At 49.2% G+C, this 21,928-nt stretch overlaps 1 protein-coding gene across 1 annotated transcript in view; it reads right to left on the bottom strand.

The window, feature by feature from the left end:
• Positions 1-21,928, bottom strand: part of Cdh4 (cadherin 4) — a 469,526-nt gene that overhangs the window by 119,371 nt on the left and 328,227 nt on the right. Inside the window, exon 3 of the mRNA XM_076930353.1 lies at positions 4,168-4,394. Coding sequence (XP_076786468.1) covers positions 4,168-4,394 — 227 coding nt within the window. The remainder of the gene's footprint in view (positions 1-4,167; positions 4,395-21,928) is intronic.

The following is a 21,928-nucleotide window of genomic DNA, read 5'->3' as shown; positions in this document are numbered from 1 at the left end:
TCCTTTCTTTATCCCACTGCCCATGAATCCCAGACATTCCACCTGGGGAACCCAGCTAGGTTTATTATTCAGTCAACATGTCCCCTGATTTACATGTCAGTTCTGCTCTTTCAGAGGATGCTAACGAGGCTTTCGTGTGAATCACAAATCTATGGGGATTTCCCAGTTATATTCTTTGCTATTGATTTTTAGCTTAATTACTCTGTCAAAAAACCAAACTCCCCCCCCCCCCAAAAAAACCAAAACCAAACACCCCCTACTAATAAAACAAAAAGCAACAACCCACAACCCAGGTCTGTTTTGACTTTAAATATTGTAGCTATGGCAAGACTTTTTGGATTAAAAATTTGAACTGGTCTGTCTCTGGTTAGAAGCCGGGGCCCCTTAGCAGTGGTGGGCTCTGGGGTTATAAACTTCTCTGCACAAGGTTGAGCGTCCTGGTTGTGTGGCTGCCCTCCGTCTCCTCAGGAACTTATCTGTCTGTTACTCATAGATGGACACTTGTTTACATTTACAATGAGTGCACCCCCACTTGGCGCTTCTCTTTATTTCTATCGACTTTGTTGTGAACAGCTTGAAGTCATATACGTGGACATCAGTTCATGTCTCGCGTGTCTTGTCTCTGTGAAGTGTCCCCTTTACAGGATGCTTTATCTTGGTCTGTTTGTCTGATGTCAACAGAACTGCCTTCAGCTTTCTTCTGGTTGTTATTTACACAGTTTCCCCCCCCACCCCACCCGCTAAGATTTTACATTCAACCTGTCTCTGTTCTTAGATTTTCGAGATGGGTATTTAGCAAGCTGTACCTAGCAGGGTTTTAGTTATTCAATCTGTCAACATGTTTTCTTTTATTTGTATGTTAACATGTCTTCATTTTTATAATTACCGATGTATTTGTAAGCATACCATCTTACTCCAAAGGAAGTGCATTATCCCATCTGTTCTGGTTTCTTTTCTTCTTTCTTGAATTTATTATCTTTAAACACACAGATATACACACACAATCTCATGACTCTCAAAGATATCTCAAAGACTTTAAGTATTTTTAAAGGAGGGTTTTATTATTATTTTTTAATATAGGTGTATGAATGTTTTTTCTGAAAATACGTGTATGCACTACATGTGTGCAGTACCTGGCAAGGCCAGAAGAGGGGGCTGGATCCCCTGGAAGTAGAGTTGCAGGGAGCTGTGAGCCACCCTCTGGGTACTGGAAACTGAACCTGGTCTTCTGCAAGAGCATCAAGTGCTTTAAACCATGGAGTCATCTCTCCAGTCTCTAGAACAAGTATTTTTTATCTTGTCAAATTATAATAGAAGTTGAACATCTCTTGTTAGAAAATATGAGATCTGAAATGTTTTGAGTACCATCCACTCAAAGTGGAAAATTCCACACTTGACCTCATGTGTTGCAGTAAACACACACATACACACTCATGCACTCACATATACATTCACTCACATATATTCACTCACACATTCACACACACTCACACATTCACACACACTCACACACACACTCAAACACATTCACTCACACACACTCACACAAACACACACACTCACACACTCAAACACATTCACTCACACACACTCACACAAACATACACACTCACACACTCAAACACATTCACTCACACACACTCACACACTCACTCACACAGCACACACACAACACACCCTCACACCCTCACACCCAAACACACACTCACACACTCATAATAAATAAAACACACACTCACTCATAAGCACACACACACTAATGCACAGAAGCACACATTCATGCACAAGTCCAGGCTATTAAGGAAGAGATGAAACAGATGAGTTCTGGTTTAGCCTTGGGTTGTGTCCCCAGGATGTCCCACTATAGTCTCAAGCAAATATTCTAAAATCTGAAACAGTGAGACACCATCTGCCTGCAAGCATTCTGGGTAAGAAAACATCAACTTAAATTAAAACTGGGTTCAATAATGTTCCATATGGCTCTCAACCCCCCTAATGCTGTGACCCTTTGATACGGTTCTTCATGCTGTGCTGACCCCCTAATGCTGTGACCCTTTGATACGGTTCTTCATGTGTGCTGACCCCCTAATGCTGTGACCCTTTGATACGGTTCTTCATGTGCTGACCCCAACCATAACATTCCTTTTGTTGCCACTTCATAATTGTAATTCTGCTACTGTTACGAATCAAAATGTCTGTTTGGGGGTAAATGTGGTCTTTTGGGTGTTGTGACCCTCAGGCTGAGAACCTCTGTTCTATCTCAGCTCCTTTGGCACCAGCTGTCCTTTTTCAGAGGTTATTAGCTTCCTGTCCAGAGTTTACACACTGCATTTCCCACATGAGCTGTTCACATGGAGGAAAATGCCTTCTGCCGGTCCTGCCTTGAACCTTCACCCATCTTTCACCTCACCTGTCCCTCACTTCACCTGTACCTCGCCTCACCTGTCCCTCGCCTCACCTGTCCCTCACCTCACCTGTTCCTCACCTCACCTGTTCCTCACCTTACCTGTTCCTCACCTCACCTGTCCCTCACTTGTCCCTCACCTGTCCCTCACCTGTTCCTCACCTCACCAGTTCCTCACCTCACCTGTTCCTCACTTCACCTGTCCCTCACCTCACCTGTTCCTCACCTCACCTGTCCCTCACCTCACCTGTTCCTCACATCACCTGTTCCTCACCTCACCTGTCCCTCACCTCACCTGTCCCTCACCTCACCTGTTCCTCACCTCACCTGTTCCTCACTTCACTTGTTCTTTTTAACTGTCCCTCACCTGGCTCAGGGGTACATGCATGATGAACACACAGGGAAGAGTGAGCAGGCATACCTGCCTGTCTTAGAGTCTTTAATATCCATGGACAGGGTGGTGTGTGTGTGTGTGTGTGTGTGTGTGTGTGTGTGTACTAGTAATGTATCCTCCTACTTGGATTCAAGGAACAAGACCAAAGCCAGTTCCTGCTTCCCCAAAGTGGGTTCCTTGGCACACCTGTCCTACAAGCTGTTCCACGAAGGGTCCTTGGTCAGTTTTTTGGAAATTTGGACATTTTCTCCTACTAAGATGCTTTCAAAGTCACACTCAGTTATGGAAGGTTCTGGGCAAACCCACATAAAAGAATACGTTTAACTCTTCGGGTCCTCCAGGCATTTCCATGGGAGCCCCCATGTAGCTGCCCGAGCCTGCCTTACACTGCCGCGTGGAACCAGACAAGTTCAGGGGTCTGCCATGCTTCCCTCTCCAGACATTCTGGTTTTCTCAGTGTCTCCCTCCTGCAGGCACACAGGCTTCAAGCTCTCTGCTAGCCCCAGTTAGCCTGAGGCTAATGCTGTTGCCTAAGGTTCCCAGCATAAACGAAAACGGAACAGAGAGGAGGTGGGGTGTCATGAAGTCTGGTCAGATGACTGAACAGTGCAGGACCAGAACAGGGGAGGTGCCCTTACCCCAGTTCATCTCTCAGGCACACAGCTGGGGGAAGGAGAAGATGCAGAGTGCAGATATCATAGAAAGACTCCTTGTGTCTCCATTTCCTTCCACTCATCATTTGTCTCCTGCTGTCCCCTCTCTTCTGTCTCTTTCTCCCATCTTTCTCTCCATCTCTCCCATCTTCCTGCCTCTCCCTGTCTCCCAGCCTTCTCCTATCTCCCCGCCTCTCCCATCTCCCTGCCTCTCCCTATCTCCCAGCCTCTTCCTATCTTCCTGCCCTTCCCACTTCCCTGCCCCTCTCACTTCCCTGCCCCTCCCATCTCCCTTTCTTTCTGCCATTCTCTCTCCCTCTGTCTCTCTCCAGAGTAGTGGTTTCCCCAGCCTCAGAGTTGACCTGCTTTGCTTGTCAACCCTCCTGTCCTTGAAAGCAGGTGGCTACCTCTGTGCACATATCCCTGGGATCCTAGGCTACACACAGAATTTGTGGTTCACAGCTCAAGGTAGAAGTGAGTCTCATTCAAAATGAGACGGCAGTAGTTTGGTGCTCAGGTATCTACCCATGAGGATGAGTCTACCTTAGAGGGATGTGGAGGTTAGGGGTGGTACCAAGCCTTGATGGTGGGCAAAGCCAAAGAGCTGTCAACCTGCATCTTCCATGCGTCAGGGAAAGGGTCTGTCTGGGACTCCCCAGAGCAGGGACACCTTTACTTTGGACCCAGACCTTCCTGCTTGTCCTGTGTCTTCTTACCTTGTCTTCAGAATGTGCTGATGATGTCTGGGCTACCAGCAGCCGCACCATGGCGTCCCATTGCTCAGCGCTCTGGCGTTCTCGTGCAGTCACAGTAAAGGCTACCTGCTCTGAGGGGATCTTCAATTCCCGAGTGGCGAAGACTGTCCCATCCGCCCTGACTTTGAAGTCCAAGCTGTTGGTCTCATACTGTGTCCCTTTGGTGTCCACGCAGCTGCTGAACTTGACTGCAAGAGGAGCGGAGATGGTCACAGTGAGCAGCAGTAGACAGAAGGCTGCAACAGCAAGCACAGCATCTGGTGCTGCAACAGCGAGCACCGCATCCGGCTCCCCATGTGCCCTGAGACAGTAAGGACCTCATGGGGTCTCCTTATTCGGGAGAAGTAGCCAGAGGCTAAGGAAAAGGACAGAAGAAAGGATGGGTGAGCACCCACCCTCCAAACTCAGGTAGACCCCCTTCCCTGTACCTGTGCAGAGCCTGTGTGGGTCAGAGGGAGCAGGAATCTCCACCCACTAGTCCCACATTCCCACTTCTTGCCTCACACCAGTCTCTACCTGCACAAATGGCTCAGCCCTTTGGATCTGGTTTGTGCCCAAGAAGGCCAAGAGCAATGGAGCAATCAGAGAACGCTTGTGTGTCAGGACTCTTTCCTGACCGGAGGGACATTCTGGAAATGAGATCAGCATGGCTGGCCGTCCCCCGATACTTGTCAGCCAGCTGTGCCTAGTCACAAACTTCCTTGGTTAGTCACAGAGTTAACTAGCCTGTTGATTCTGCTGGTACAGTATCTGCACCATTTTGCTTCCAAAATATTAGTTAGGCAACCAAATTGTCAGCCCCTCCTGTTGGCCAGTGCTATAGCCATTTCTAACTCCACTACAGAACGAGACATCTCCAAGTCTGCACATTCATCTGGGCCACGTTAGCACATTTTTTAAGACACAGGCTTTTGTGACTGTCACCCAACGCCGCACTAAATTACGAAGCCCCAACAGCTGGTGTCACATTCTGCTGATAAAAGCAATGGATAAAGTTACCCCGTATTTATAAAAATGTGGGTATCTAAGCAATTATGGTGGGAGGATTGGTTTTATAAGCAATTTCTCTGTCACAGCTTACATGATTTAATTACTATTTATTCTGGAAACTAAAAAAAGCGACTTGCAGTTACATTTGATAAAGTGTTTTCCCGCACGCTCACCTTTTATTGTTGCCTGCATTGAAATAATAAATAACATGTGGCTTCCCTTGTCTCAAGAATCATTCACTAGAAATGTCTCCCTAGTTGCTGCTTCCTCCTGCTTGTGTTTTAATATAAAAGTAGTTTTCTATCTATGTATCTATGTATCTATCTATGTATCTATGTATCTATCTATGTATCTATGTATTTATGTATGTATCTATGTATGTATCTATGTATGTATCTATGTATGTATCTATGTATCTATGTATCTATGTATCTATATATCTATGTATCTATGTATCTATGTATCTATGTATCTATGTATCTATGTATCTATGTATCTATCTATCTATCTATCTATCTATCTATCTATGTATCCATCTATTTGGTTCTTTGAGACAGGGTTTCTCTGTGTAGCCCTTGCTGTGCTGGAATGCTCATTGTAGATCAGGCCTTGAATTCCAAGATCTGCCAGCCTCTGCCTAGGAGTAAAAGTGTGTGCAGTATGCCTTGCTTGAAAAATGCTCTTAAATATAATGAGAGCAGGCATTTCTGCTCTGTCATGGGGCAGAGTGGTCAGCATAGAGAATCTGGCTGAGTCTTCTGAGGGTCAGGGTGTCTCTTTGTGGTTGAACATCTTTGAAGTTAGAACTAGGTAGTTTGCAGTGTATCAGAGGCTAAGGCAACACAGGGTTCTTCCATGGTTTGCACCATCAAAGGGTCTGGGTCCTCAAATAACTTGATGTCATTATGACATTACTTGTATTGTGGGTTTGACTCTGCCCCCCGACAGAGTAGAGATGCCTGGTCTCATTATATTTAAAAAACACTTTCAAGCTAGGTATAGTGGTTTGCGCTTTTAATCCCAGCACTGAGGAGGCAGAGGCAGGCAGATCTCTGAGTTTGAGGCCAACCTGGTCTACAAAGTGAGTTCCAGCAATACCCTAGACAGGGGAATCTAGTTTACCTTGCTTTATGAGCACACTGCCTAATTCATAAGAATAGATGGAACTTCTTAAAACCCACAGTGCAGGGCTGGCTGGAGAGGCAGTTCAAGGGTAAAAGCCATGAAGCCAGATGATTTGAGGTTGATTCCTGGGATCTATATGTTGGAAGAAGAAAACCGACTCCCACAAGTTATCTCTGAACATGCTAAATGTACACTTTAGCATGTATCTCCTCCCAATAAATAAATAAATAAATAAATAAATAAATAAACAAATAAATAAACAAACAAACAATAAATGTGGTAAAATCATGATGCAGACCCCACTGGGTTATTCCCTACCAGTGGCAGTTCACCCAGTCCCTCCAGAGTGGATTAGCTTTATTTTACTGAGTGACTGTCTGCATCTCTTAACTGAATTTTTTCTCTCCAGAAGATAAGAGCTGGAAGGTCCCTGTAAGTTTCACTGGTGGACAAAGGTTGGATTGTGGCTCACTAGTACTATCCACTCTTCCAGTGAAGAGCAAACGGTTTTTGTTTTTTCAAAGTAAAAAGAAGTGAGCCAACTGTCTTCCCCAGTCATAAACAAATTAAAATCAATGGCATCAGACTGAGTGGACCTGCCATTGCTGACCCCCAACTGTCACCAATGAAGACAAAAGTGAGAATGGCAGGTTTGTGCTGAGTCAGCATAAAATTCCCAAACGAGCCCCCAGCTCTGAGAGACAATTCCTAGTAAACCCAGGTTTGTGCTGAGTCACCATAAAATACCCAAAGGAGCCACCCAGGGAAACTTGACAACACTGGAGACTCATCTCTTACACACCCCAGGCAGTGGCAGGGAGCTCTCAGGGGTACTGATGTCTTACACACCCCATGGGAGCTCTCTGCAGTCAGGGAGGCACAGTCCCTCCGGGCTGCAGCAGGGCATTTGTAGGGGATCCCAGCAGACACTGGAGTCCTATGTGCTGTGTGTGACCCTGAGAAACACAGTGCAGTGGTCACGGGATGGTCACACCCGAGTGATCAGGGCTAGAAGGCAGAAGTGAATTCCGCTGAAGCAAAGGGCCTATTAGCAGGAATCATTTCTCAGACTGATCAAAGCCCCAGACTGATCCAAATCCCTGCAGCTTGCCCCAGGGCCAAGGCATCACAAATAGTCCCCTTCTCTTCCCATAACAGTACGTTATTTTATTATTTTAATTTTTTGAGATAGGGCCTCACTCTTTAGCCCAAGTTTGGCTTCAGATTTAGAAATATTCTTGCTTCGGCCTCTCTAGTGTTCATATTACAAGTGTGCACTGCTGAGCTCTGTGCCTGCCTTCTGGGCACTTACTGTGTCTGTATAAGGCTCAAATGGTAAAGCGTGCAGCAAGCTCATGTCCTTAGACTGCTCCTGACATTGTATGTGCCTCTTAAGTTACACCAGGGGTCAAATCTTGCTTGTCAGAACTCCTCTTAAAGCCACATTGTGTGGAAGTGTCCCTCCCTTGGTCACCAGTTCTGGAATCAGGCAGCGCAGCGCTCTCTGAACACAGACACACAGCTGTTATAATGGGTTGTCAGCAGCTCAGCACTGTTCCTTTTGCCTCTCCAGAAGGCTTCGGATACCTCTGTTTAAAGCGTTACCCTATAATCCCCCTTCCCATGGGCCCAGTGGCACAGGTGCATCCCACACACCCCATATCCCATGCACCCGACATCGACACACCAGACATCTGATGCACCCCATATCCCACATACTCCATATCTCACACACCCCATATCCCACACACCCGACATCCGACGCACCCCACATCCCATGCATCCAACATCCGACGCACCCAACATCTGATGCACCCCATATCCCACGCACCCCACACCCCATGCACCCCATATCCCCCACACCCGACATCTGATGCACCCCGTGTTCCATGCACTTGCACCTCACATGCCCTGAGTCCCCTGCACCCCACATGCCATGCGTCCCGTGTCCCACACATCCATGTCCCACACCCCCAACACCCCACGCACCCAGCATCCCACGCACTCCTCATCCCACGCACCCCATATCCCACACACCCGACATCCCATGCACCCTGCGTCCCACACACCCTACATCCCATGCACCCTGCATCCCACATGCCCCGCATCCTTGTCACTTTGTGCTACAGAAAGAAGCTCAGCTTTCACGGGGAGGCTTTAACCCTTCACCCTCGTTACTTTTAATTGCTGGCTCTGTGGATGGAGCGGAGGTGGCACACATTTGTAGGGGCTTCTCCTCAGTAGAGGTGGCCTGACATTCACAGGAGCAGCAGATGGCGTCTCCCCACGACAGAACACAGCAGAATTGTGCTGTGTCTGCAAACACATCATTTTATTATTTCCCTTGTTAGGTGAGTTGAGAAAGATCAACTGAGCCAGAGGTGAGCTTGGAGCTGGATCCTTGCCTAGGGACAGATAACTTCAAGCCTGCTGTTTAGCTCACAGGACTAAACGTTCGTTCTCATTCTGTCTTCCCTCTCCTTCACCCCTACCTCCTACAATTGCCCAGGGACTCCCTAATATCCAGCCAGGGCTCTAGGTGTGGACAGGCAGGCTCAGAGCTTTCCCAAGTGGATCTTGGTGTGCAGAGGAGAAGACATGGGCAAGCCATAATGTAATCAAAACCCCTAGTGGCCAGGACAAGGGGGATTAGCAGGAACATCCTGAGGTGAGACAGCCCTGGGTTAGGGCTGGAATGAGCCCATGGAGGAAGATGCTTAGTTGAGTGTGCTAGGTGGTTGTGTGAACGTGTGCCACTGCTGATGAAGAAAACACCTAGAAACAATTAAAGCTCCTCCTGAATGTGACATGAAGTTAGCCTGGCAGGGTCGGACACTGCTGGCCCCCAACACTCTCCCCTGGGCTCTGTTCTTTTCCACCTGCATCTTTATCTTGTACCTGCTGTGATGTGTGGCCAGAACATCCACCACTAGATGAGGGACTGTGTGCAGCTGGGGAACTGTTGAGCATTGGAGCCAGGCACCCTCTGACAGACTCTCTGCCCAGCAGTGTGCTCCCCAGCCTGTACCCTGGCGCCCAGGTGAGAGTCCATGCACGGAGGAGGCTGCCTCCCTCTCTGTTCTGGCATGCCTGAGGATACTGGGCATGATGATACCCTGGCCACTGAGATTCCTCAGAGCAGAGAAGAGAAGCGGCTGTGTGTGTATATGGGGGTGAGGGTGGGGGAGGGGTGTGACGGTTGGGGTGGGGGGTGGGGGGTTGGGACCTCAGAGAAGAGCAGCAGGGGTTTTAAGATGTGTGACTTGGCACTCTGTTGGGTTTTGTTACAAGGGGTCTGGTGGTTCTTGTCTTAGCCAAGGTTGCTTCTTATTCCCACCAACTTAGCTTGAAATGGGTGGGTGTCACTAGAGTTGCAGGCAGCTCCCAGGGCCCCTACAAGGTATCTGTTTTGAGAATTCCTTCCCTGAGAAGTTGGATCTACTCTCTCTCTTTGTGAAGTTCCAGAGACAAGCCATAGTATTTGGGCTTGCTTACAGAACATGGTTGATTTCTTTTTTTACTCAGCATAGGTGGAGATCCCACCTCCTCCAGCCCATATACTCTAGCATTGCCTGAGTGCCAGGCCATGTGTAACTAGGGCAGAACTGCACCCAGATGCGCAGGAGGGGCAGGAGGCATCTGCCCCTCCTGCCCGTGACAGTGTGTGCAATGTCACTGCAAAGGGCTTCCTTCCCAAAGAGCCTGAAGATTCTGGAGTGGGTGTTTGTCGGGTATCACAGGAAGCCACACCCACCAGGAAGCCACGCCCACCATCCTGGGCGACGCCCATCATCCTGGGCGCTGCTCGCCAGTTTGCCTGCAGTTTGCTAGTCAAGCATCTGCAGCCTGGCGGATCCCTGCTGGTCTGGACCAGGGCCAGAGATTGGATTCCTGAGGTGGACATATGCCGGTGAAACAGTAAAACTATTTCTAGAAAGTGTAGCTTGGTCTGTTGACCTCACCAAGGGAGGACTTGAGCCAAGCCGGCCCTGTGCTCGTGAGGGAGGGGGATGGACAGCCCTAACTTTAGATTTGTGAGTCCTTCAGCAGTCCCCTGCTGCTGGGAAAGGCTCTCTCTGTGAGGATAGGGGAGGTGTGCGCCTCATCCCTGAGCAGTGGCCCGCCTATCAGAAGGTATCTGAGCTGGGTGAACAGTGTCGGAATGTTGCTGCCTCCTGTGCCTCTATTGTTCATGTCTGAACTGTCAGCACACTCGTCGTCGCAGCCTATCAAGAATCCCAGCAGAGCCCAGCTCTGCTCAGGTTCCTCTGCCCTACTCTCCGGACCATTCCTTGGCTGATGCGGCTGAGCTAGCTTGCTCTGGGCTCAAGCTCACTGTCTGGTCCTCATGGATGACTCTGAAAGTTTATTTGCTTTTAATTATGTATATGTGTCTCTGTGTGTACTCGTGTACATGAGCAAAGGTACTGACAGGTCCAGGAGGTGATGTTGGATTCTTTGGAGTTGGAGTTGCAGGAGGTTGTGAACTACCCATGGGTGCTGGGAACTGAACTCACGGCCTTCCGAAAGAGCATTACCTGCTCTAACTGCTGAGCCGGCACTCCATTCCTTGCCCTGGTTCTTTTGGGACAAAGTCTCCTCTGTGTTTCCCTGCACCATCGGCTCACCATCCTAAGAGCAGTGAGGGTGGAGACTTTCAGAACACACTTCCGGCATAGTGAAGATTTGAGAGTTCAAGCTCTGGCTTGAACCTGTGACCTGGGTGTCAATTTTGTACAATAAATGTTATTGAATGCTCACACAGGCTCCAGGTTGAGGATGAGCATAAAAGAATCCCCTCCTCTGGGGAGGCTAGAATTACCAGCTGAGGCTCTGGGGGAGGGCGGCCCTGGAGGGCAGAGGAGGCTGTGTGGTTCACAGCCCCTCTAATAGTGCAGGTTTGAGCAGAGACCTGAGAGATAACACATGCCAAGAGCATTTTCAGGGAGGAACAGTCCATGGTCTCGGGCTGGCAGCAGCTGTCTAGCCAGGTGCTTGAGAAAGGACAGGGGATACAGGCACCAACTCCAGCTTCCCTCGCTTTGACTGTGTGTATTAGATGGATTTTGGATGCAGAACACTGATGTAGACCCAGTGGACAGCTCACCAGGCAAGTTCAACTCTTCTAGAATCTCAGATAAAGTGCATGCCCACCGCGTGGAAGAGTAGGAAATCAGGCTTGCCAAGGATGGGGAGGAGAGAGGATGGACAATCGGACAGGAGAAGGGAACTCTGAGCAACCCTGTCCTTTGGATACACCTCAAACATCTGTTTCTAAGAATATGGCCCCAGCAAATTGCTTAATACCAGTGTGTCAGCTTGGACTGTCGACCACAGTGAATGTAGTAGAAGACTTGAGGAAGCAATCAGCCAGGCAGGACAGGGAGGTGTACATTCCGCACACTATCTACTGTACGAGGTCAAGTGTAGTAAAGACAGACATTCTCAGTTCACCCGACCTCGGGGCTTTAGGAGTGTGAGAAACCCTGCTTCGGAGAAGAGCACAGAATGGAAGCCTCTTTCCTGCCCACTGGCTGAGCTGCCTGCTGTGGACTTCTGTGGAGTGGACTCAGTCAGTGTTATAGCAACCTCACACCATGATGACTCTATATCTCTCACTCATGGGAAATTTCAGTGACCACGCAAAGCCATGCAACGTGGAACATGCAGCTTACACTCTTGTAGTGCCAGTCTCCCGGTGCGACATCACAAGCTCTCTGAGTCTTTGAGTCTGAGTCACAACACGGGTGAAAACAGAAATCAGGAGTGGGAAAGTGGCTTAGCTAAGGTCAGGATCTGAGCTATCTGAAGCTCCTTGAGGTGTCTAAGCTTTGTCTAGAACCACCCTGAGTCCCCCAGGCAGGGGACAGACTTCTTCCCTTGATAGGGGAGAGACTCTGGCTTCTTGCATTAACACTGTCTGTTGGTTAAGTGAATTACTATGCTGCTGTCCTGGGCAGAAGTGGGTTTAGGAGGTTGCCACAGTTAGAGGATGCTCATTCCAAAGTGGCTTTCCAAGTGCTTAGAGAAACTGAACCCTGGGCACCTCATTTAAAAATCTCACCAATGCTCCATTAGGGTAGAACACAGTAGGTCTTCATTGAAGAAATCCCCGAATGATTTCTCTAAGCTATCCACAGACTCGTGTGCACACTGAGGCTTTTCAGGCCCAGGGAACATCACATCCTTCTCCACCCTGCCTCTCCCCGCACCCAGAAGATCAGCACTTATGTTTCCCATGCTGGTGAACACTGCTGGGCCAGACATGGACGCTCTTCTTGTACTGATCAGGGGGTTGCCTTTGCCTCAGCAGGTAGGGGGGCTCTGGGCAGCAATGGAGGTGACATCCTCATGAACGTTAGCTTGGGAGATGGAATTCCCGAGGACTCTGGAGAGACAGCTTGGCTGTCACAACTACTTCATTCAAGACTGTGGAGTTCCTTGGACTCCTTGGGGGAAATGGGAGGGATTTTAGGGTTCTTCAGAGAACTTTTTTTCCCTTCCCTCCTTGAATGTAACATTGCATGGGCTAACTAATATAACTAACATTTCCTGGAAATTCTCTCATCCACCACCCATCTATCCACCCGCCCACCCATCCATCATCCATCCACCCACCCACCCACCCACCCACCCACCTACCTCTATCTCACCCATCCATCACCCACCCATCCATCTATCTGTCCATCATCCATCCATCATCTATCCATCCATCCACCATCATCCATCCATCCATTCATTCATCATCCATCCATCATCCACCCACCCACCTATCCATCATCCATCCATCCACCCATCCATCCATCCATCCATCCATCCATCATCCATCCATTCATCCATCCATTCATCCATCCATTCCATCCACCACCCACCCATCTTCTGTCCATCATCCATCCATCCATCCATCCATCCATCCATCCATCCATACTGACAGTTTATTCCATGTCCTGCTGGGCACTCAGAGGCTACCATCCTTGTGAACCCTCACAAACTTATATCAGAATAGGCATTCCCCCATCAGGGTATCAGATATATTAGCAAACACCAAGGCCAGTGCTCTCCTGGAGTGCCTGGCTGACTCTCCCCTCCTCAAAGCCCCTAGAGCCTTGGGTTCTCCTCAGGTGATTCAAATCTACCCCACATGCCTGTGTCATGGATGACAAGCACTGTCTTACTGCGGCTCCATCAGTCTGGTCTTGCTTCCCGCCTTGGTGTTTTGCTCTATAGTCCTCTAGGAGGAAGACTTTGTAAGGAAAATAGACAGAGGTCTCTGTTTACACTCTTGCCTTCTGCCCACCGAAACAGAGCATGGTAGCCTGCTTGTGGAGCCTTACACAATCACAGTTGGGTCTGTGGGCAGCTCTGCTAAGCTCTGGAGAGGCTGGCATCTTCCTGGTACATGCCCTCTGGGCTGTCTTGACAGTGGTACTTGGGGAAAGAGTGCTGTTTGGGGTCCAGGGAGCTCCTGGAGCAGGTGGTGCTCACACCCTAGAGACTGTGTTCTCTACTTCATGGCCCTGTGACTCTGGATGGACCTCAGGAGGGCCGCTGGGTGGGAATGCCTACTGTTCTGGGCAAATGTGAACTAACATGTCCCTTCTCAGTCCTTGTGGCAGATAATGAGTGTGGGAATGGTGGTGGTGATGATGATGACAATGGTGGTGGTGATGATGATGGTGGTGATGATGATGGTGATGATGATAATGATGATAGTGCTGATGACTGACAGGGATGATGGTAATGATGACAGACAGCTGTTGCTGATGACTGACAGATGGGGGTGCTGCTGCTGGTTGACAGAGATGTTGGTAACTGATGGGGTAATTGTGATGATTGACAGAGGTGATCATGATGATGATATCAGTAGCTCTGTTATGATCGTTTAGAACTATGTGCCAGACTGGAGTGGATCCCAGAACACAGGAGCCCCCCTCAGACCCATTGCAGTCGTGGGGGTTACAACCAACTCCTGAGACGTCTCTCAGGAGGGAGCACCCCAGGCACGGCACGCGCACGCCTCTCTGATTCATGACGTCCACATGAGCTGCTGCCCCTGCACAGGTGCTCCTGCACGCGCTGTGTTCACGGATATGTAGAAGCTCATGTGTGTTTGTGCATATGTGCCCTTGTGTGTGTGTGTACCTGGAGGCCGGATACTAATACCCAATAATACCTTGTGTGTTGTTCCTCAGACTCCGTTCAGCACCCCCTTTTTGGGGTAGAGTGTCTCATTGGCTTAGAACTCACCAACCAGCCTAGGCTGCCTCTACCTCCCCAGGATTGGGATTACAAACACACGTCACCACACCCCGCTTTATTTGTTTTAAATGTGGTTTCTGGGCTTGAACTCAGGTCCTCAGAAGTACTTTACCCACTCAGCCATCTTTCCAGCCCTGTCTTATTTTACAGATGTGTGTACCACAACCGTGAAACATGGCCTCTGCCCCAGGATGCATCCGCTAGGCAGAAGGCTCCCTCAGGAGCCATAAGTCACCACTCATGAGGAACACCACAAGCACATCACATTGGCACACCTCTTTGGTTTACGAACCCCAACAGGGCCAGCCTGCATCAGTGTTACTTTTCAGCCTCAACCAGTACACTGTCAGTGCCTGCAGCCTCAGTGTGTGTGGTGCTGTGGGGCAGAGGGCGTGGGCCACAGTGTCTCATCCACCGGGGCTGCTGTCTCCTCTGCAAGCTCTGATCACACACTCGTGGTGATGAGACCTGTGTTGGAGTCGACAACCAGGGCCCAGTGGCCCCACTGGGGCTGTGTCTTTAAAACGAGGAACAAGAGGAGTGAGCTATTTTTAGAGCTGCCAACCTCTCTCTCATTAGTGCCTTGCACATCAGGATGGGGCTAAGGAAATCATTTGTGATTAGGGCCCAGGTATGGAGACGACTCTTTCTTGTCCGGAGCCCCTCCCCTTCTCCCTTCCTGTGTGTGGAGGGTGGGTGATGGGGTCCGGCCTCGCTCTACCCACTTTTGCTTTCCTTCATTTAGGCCGTGGGGCTGTCTCCTGTTCTGCATTTTCTTTCTGTTCTGTCTCTAGCCTTAAGGCTGCAGGAGGCAGGGTCCTGCTTAAACTCTTACAGAGATGCTAAGGAGGTTTGGGAAGAAAGGAGGGTTGAAGCCCTGGAAAGGCCTGGAGCCATTGTCCCAACTCCTAGTCATCACTAGAAGTGAGGAGACACACCTGGGTCTGGGTGGGGGCACATTCTGTGTGTCACACCTGTGAGCCTGGGTGGGGGCACATTCTGTGTGTCACACCTGTGAGTCTGGGTGGGGGCACATTCTGTGTGTCACACCTGTGAGTCTGGGTGGGGGCACATTCTGTGTGTCACACCTGTGAGTCTGGGTGAGGCATGTTCTGTGTGTCACACTGTGAGTCTGGATGGGACATGCTCTGTGTGTCACACTGTGAGTCTGGGTGGGGGCATGTTCTGTGTGTCACACCTGTGAGTCTGGGTGGGACATGTTCTGTGTGTCACACTGTGAGTCTGGGTGGGACATGCTCTGTGTGTCACACTGTGAGTCTGGGTGGGACATGCTCTGTGTGTCAGACGTACACACAGACATGAGGTGGGAAGAGCAGCTTCCAAAAGTGTGTGAGTAAGAAGCAGAGACTCTAGGCCTATTGGAAGCTCAGTCATGAGATGCCAGGGGTTCGGGGCGTGGTCCGAGTCCCCCAGAACTGAAGCAGCTAGCAGCTGTTAGTCTGGCTCTTTGTCAGCTTCAGGGCTGAAGCCAAATATAAGCCTGAACTTTACCATCTGGACGCTACTGTCAAGACACCCACGCTGGCAGTCAGCCATTTTCCTAGAGTCAATAAGAAGCGGCCTGGGAAATGCAAACATGGTTTTTCCCATATCTACCTCTCTTGGTCTGCCCTGGCAGCCTCTGTCAGGTTTTCCACGGGAGACCTCTTTACTCTGGCACGCTCACAATGTAGAATTTTAAAGTACACGGAGACCCCTGGAGATAAGCAGACCTGTAGGTGCCTGAGAACCAAGGATTAAAACTTTTGACATAGATGGTGTTTAGGTTGCTTTGTCCCTAATGGGCCAAGGTAGAACCTACCCTGAGGCAAGAGAAGTCTCTCTCAGGAGGTAACAATGCCTAGGAAGCCTGGGCTGCTGAAGGGTGGATTTGCTAGGGACTCTATAGTACCAGCCTCTGGGAGAGCCCAGGGGTGTCTGGTCCTGGGGCCCAGGGAGTGATGGTGCTGTGCTTGTATAGAAATCCAAGGAAGGGCATGTTATGCCCCTAGTAGTTAAGCCTACCCCAGACAGAGGGGCCAGGGCAGTTCTTCAGAAGAAACAGGGCAACTTCTGGACCTCCTTCCAGCATGGAACCATAACATTTGAGACACGGGTATATAGTGTCCCAGAGATGTAAGAAATCTCAGTTGTGAAAATGAAGCTGACCGACCTCCACAGACAGAAGACCACAGCTCCCTATTCATGACTTTTCCATCATCCTTGGCCTCCACATGGCTCATCCCCAAAGAAGCAGGAGCCAAGATTTGGGATTGCCCATCTCCATTCCCATCTTTGCTTCCAAAGAGCATGGTGATCAAGCCAGGGATTCTGGGGGTCACAACATTGCTCCAGCTGCTGTGGGGTGGATGGCGTGGAGCAGCAGGCTTTGCTTCTCTCCCAACTCAGTGGGAGAAGCAAGCTTGATGGTCACACCTGACTTGCAGGATGCAGGAAGGTGAAGCCTGCCCTACTGGCTGTGATGGGAACATGGCATGTGCAGCCGTAAGGGTCAGGGTTACCCATGCTATTTAGAGACAGGCCATGCACGGCACTGGGAAGCACCTCCATGGCTTCTGCCTAGGCTGTCTTTTCCACAAATGTATGGAGTTGCTCCCAGGTCAAGTTCGGTGTCCACAGAAACTATTACTAGACATCTCCCTGGTCAAATGCTCCCTCTTAGTCAGGAAACTCCAGCGCCATCCTTCTCTCTGTAAGGTTGCTGGGCCCTGTGATGGAGGCTGTGGTTTCTACATCTCATCCTTGGATAAGAGGAAGGCTGGGGCAGAGTCTCTCACAATTCCTTTTTTGTTTTTACCAGCCAGGAGGGTCCAGTCCAAAGGCTATTTCTGCCCATACTTGCTTGCACACCCCATTTCTCTAAAGAAGGTCATCAGATCTCCACACCAGCCAAGGACCAGTTTGCAGAATATGCCTCTGGCGGAGCTGACTCCTTTAAGCTTCATGATGAGGGCTGAATTTTAGGCTGAGTAAAATCTGGCTAATGAAGTCAGCTTGGAAGAGATAGGAACATGCAAACACGTCTCATGTGGCCTTTGACCGGATCCCCAAGTGTTCTCAATGACCACCCCCTCTCAGTCCAGAGAAAAACATCAGTTAGCTAGCTGACAACCGCTGCCTGCAGGGAGCCATTGCGTGGTGGTGTCTGTTATGCAAATGAAGAGCTTCTGCAAGGTGATTATCCAGGATAATTTCAACACAAGATTTCAACAGACAGCACTGAAGACGCGCGCAGACAAACGCCTAAGACTTACTTGATGCCTCGCTCCTGGGTGCAAATTAAAACTCGCAGAAAGGTCAGTGGACCAGGAGAGATTTTTTTTTTTCCTCCAGTGATTTTTTTCTGGAGGGGGCTGCCAGACTCTCTGCCATCTGGCCCCACCCACAGCCCATCATCCCCGCCTATCCAGATGAATCATTTGCTCCTAGTCACTCTGAAGCCCCTGTCAAGTGCACACTAGAGAGCAAAGGAGATTCCAGGCTTCTCTCAAAAGGAACATGCTCTTTCAGAGGAAGGTGACCTTTGGCTTAGATCCCCCTGGCTTCTGAGAAAGACTTGTTGGGAAAGAATAGTCTATGCCAGCCTTTCCCTTGTCAGGCTCCACCTCTGAGTGCACCCACTGTGTGCTTCCATTAGAAGATGTGGCCAAGGAGTACAGCCTACTGTGTGCTTTCACTAGAGAATGTGGCTGAAAAGCACAGCATGCTGCTTTGTAAGGGCCCAGTGCTTGGAGCTCGTGGACCAAGCTGTGTGATCTTGGAAAACTTGTTAAACTTCTCTGATCATGTCTGACCTAGCACAATGCCCAAAAGCTACCGGGCACCAGCCTGTACGGGCAGAGTCGGATTTACTGACTCACTGTAATGAGAGAAGCCACACGCTAATGTTTCTCACTCACCAAAGTGTTTGTGGCAATTGAACTCAGGGGAACACTCAGCACAGTACCTATAATTTGGAAACCTGAGGATTTGATATGGGTCAAGGAGGAAGGGGAGCTTCTTGCAGTCTTACAATCACTCGGGAGAGGGAAGCAAGCTACAATGTATTGAAGGCATGATTGCAAGATCAGCTCAGCTCCTTGGCTGCATCACTGATCAATCTCTGCCTGTTCCTGGGAGCTGAACCCATTAGAGCCCATGATGCTGGCACCCGGAACAACTGCTTCATTACAGAGAACCACTAAAGGCTAAGTGTCCTCCAAACACACTAATCAGCTCCTGTCTGCAGATCCTGAACGATGCTGGTGGGGCAGCTGGGGCATCATCCCCTTCTAGGATCAGACTTTCATCCCTCTGCTTCAGCTGCTGAGACACAGAAGACCCCCAGGGGAGGCTCCTCATTCAGAGGCTGCAAGGAGCCTTGGTCTGAACCCTGTGAGGGAGCCCAGAGCAGCACCTGTGCTTGTCCTGAATTTTAGGAAAGTGGGGTGCTTTCCTGCCTGCTTCATCTCCATCTCAACAGTCCCTGCAGAATAGAAACTCCCAGAAGACATCTCTTCTTCAGGGAGCAAGCTAGTGAGGCAGGCCCTTGTCAGGCTCCCAGACACTTTGGGGTGTATCCCCCCAGGCTTACCGGCTTTCCCTGTCTTCTGGGAGAGCCTGTGTGAGAGGCCTGCATTTAGAATTCACAGCTCTAATGGGTTCTGGGATTTGGGGTGAGCATTATTTAGAGGAACAACTTAAACAGGACAGAGAAATGATCTCTTTGGTTTGGGAGGAATGAAAAAAACATTTATTATTATTATTAAAACAACATTTTATGGGACTGGAGAGATGGTTCTGTAGTTAAAAGCATGTATTGCTCTTCCATAGGGCCCAAGCTCTGTTCCCAGATCCCACACCAGGCGGCTCTAAACTGGCTGTAACTCCAGCTCCAGGGGGATCTGATGCTTGCAAGCTTCAAGGGTACTTGCACTCAAATGCATACATCCACACGTACATAATTAAAAATAATAAAGATAAACCTTACAATAACACTTTATTCTAATTAGCTCACAAATAAAAGCAGCACAAACACAGTTCAAGAAAGTCTCTCAAACACCTCGCGCTCCCAAACTGTCTCTCTGAACCCGCAGGGCTTTGCCCAGGGTTTCGCACTTTTGGTGTCAAACTGCATAATTTATGCAAGGTTTGTTTCATGGTTCCTGCTACTTCAATATTCAGAAAGTTGGATTCATGTATCCGCCATGGAAAAAAAAAGAAAAGAAAAGAAATTATGATGGAGAGAAAGTCAAAAAAGAAAATTAGCTTCTTGTCTACTTTCGTGACCCACGGGTCTTTTACCTGCTTCTTTATCGACCGAGGCTGTGTGTGTGTGTACATTAGAGCCTGAGGTCCATACATGAGGGTGAACATATCTGCTTTTGCTGTCTGAGTTTGGGTCACTTTGCTTAATGTATTTTACAAGCTCATCTATTCCTGAGAATTTCATGATTTCATTTTTCTTTATGCTTGAAGAATTTCCTTTTGCGTGTGAGCTACGTTTTCACCATCTCTTCATCTGTGGCTGGCTGGATAGCTAGGCTGATTGCACTTCCTTGTTAGCCCAGCTATGGCACTGCTGGGCACACACTGGAGAACTCGCTATCCTACAAGAGTATTTGCATGTCCATTTTAAAAAAGAACATATAAAAAGCAGGTTTATGGGGAAGCTGATCTCAGGTGAGTTCAATGGCTCCAAGGAATGAGGCTAGTCAAATCACTGTGGCTCTGTGGGGGGAGGGGGAAGGAAAAGAAAAAGAGAGATAGGGCGTGTGTGTGTGTGTGTGTGTGTGTGTGTGTGTGTGAGAGAGAGAGAGAGAGAGAGAGAGAGAGAGAGAGAGAGAGAGAGAGAGAGAGAGCAAGAGCACATGTCTGTATTTATGGTTGTTTTAGACACAAAGCAAATGACATCGATACAGTTAACGAGTCACTCTGGTTATTCCACACAGCTGTGGTGTTGTGGATATTTCTGTCTGTTCTCTGCTTCTCTCATGATAAAACAGCTTGTGTTTTTGATGGCAAGGCTTAAACACTGCCCTGACCTCTGACTAACAGGCACCTTGGAAGACTTGGTAAGGGACTGTGTGGCACAGATGTTTCCTTCCATGGCCAGGCACTGAGAATATGAACAAGATTTGTCAAGATAAGACCCCAAACAATCCAAAGCTCTGGGTAGAAGCCATCAAAGCTCCTAATTGCAGGGTTCATCATCAACTGTCATTGATAGTCTAGTAGGCAGGAGTAGAAGGAAGGTGGGATATCTGTCAGAGAGAGAGAGAGAGAGAGAGAGAGAGAGAGAGAGAGAGAGAGAGAGGAAGAGGAGGAGGAGGAAGAGGAGGAAGAGGAAGAGGAGGAGGAAGAGGAGGAGGAGGAGGAGGAGAAGGAGAAGAAGAAGAAGAAGAAGAAGAAGAAGAAGAAGAAGAAGAAGAAGAAGAAGAAGAAGAAGAAGAAGAAGAGACAAAGAATAGAACAAGCTGGTTCTATCAGGTATGAGCTAGTCACAAGCCCAAGCTTATGGCCTAGGCATATATATATTCATACCTAAAAAGCCTCTGAGTCATGGGAACTGGGGCCTGGTGAGAAGAGACCTGCTTACAGTCTAGAGTTGTAAGAGAAGGGAGTCTCTTCTGAGGGACTGTTCAGGCCAGAGTGGCCTGTGAGCATGGGATTATCTTAGTTCTTAGTTGAAGTAGGAGGGCTCACTGTGGGGAGCACCATTTTGTGGGCAGATAGTCTTGTGTGGGGAGTACCTTTCCATGAACAGGTTGTTCTCTGTGGGGAGCACAATTCTGTGGGCAAATGGTTCTGAATGGGGAGCACTATTTCATGGGCATTGTGGTCCTGTGTGGAGAGCACCATTTTGTGGGCAGATGATCCTGTGTGGGGAGCACCATTTCGTGGGCAGATGCACACAGGGTGCCAGGTCAGAGTGTTGGCCCTGCAGGTTTAACTGGCTCTCTCTCGCCCAGTGTGATGACTAGCTGTGTCTCCGCCCGTGAGGTGCTGCAGAACTCTGGATATGGTAGGACCAACATTCCAAGGAGAGGGGCATAGCTCAGGGCTTGGGTGCTGCTGCTTGGGCATTGCTCTACATAGGATAGGAGTAAACAGTTAGGTGTCCAGACCCTGAAGGCAAGATGACAAGCGTTCCCTGGCCACTGGCCTCGTGATGTTCTGGAAGCTGATGGGCAGTGGTATCTTAATGTGCACTGGAGGCCTCCTTTGCTGGACGGAGTGTAAGTTCATTGCCTTAACCCTGGGAAGTCATGCTAGAGTGGTCCATGAGGGCACAGACTGGAAGCTCCCCAAGAGGGCCATGCCAGGAAGCCACATAGAAGCCACACAG

The sequence above is a fragment of the Arvicanthis niloticus genome, chromosome 2 (assembly GCF_011762505.2).
Source record: "Arvicanthis niloticus isolate mArvNil1 chromosome 2, mArvNil1.pat.X, whole genome shotgun sequence".
Lineage (NCBI taxonomy): Eukaryota > Metazoa > Chordata > Mammalia > Rodentia > Muridae > Arvicanthis > Arvicanthis niloticus.
This window is presented reverse-complemented; position numbering and strand designations above follow the sequence as displayed.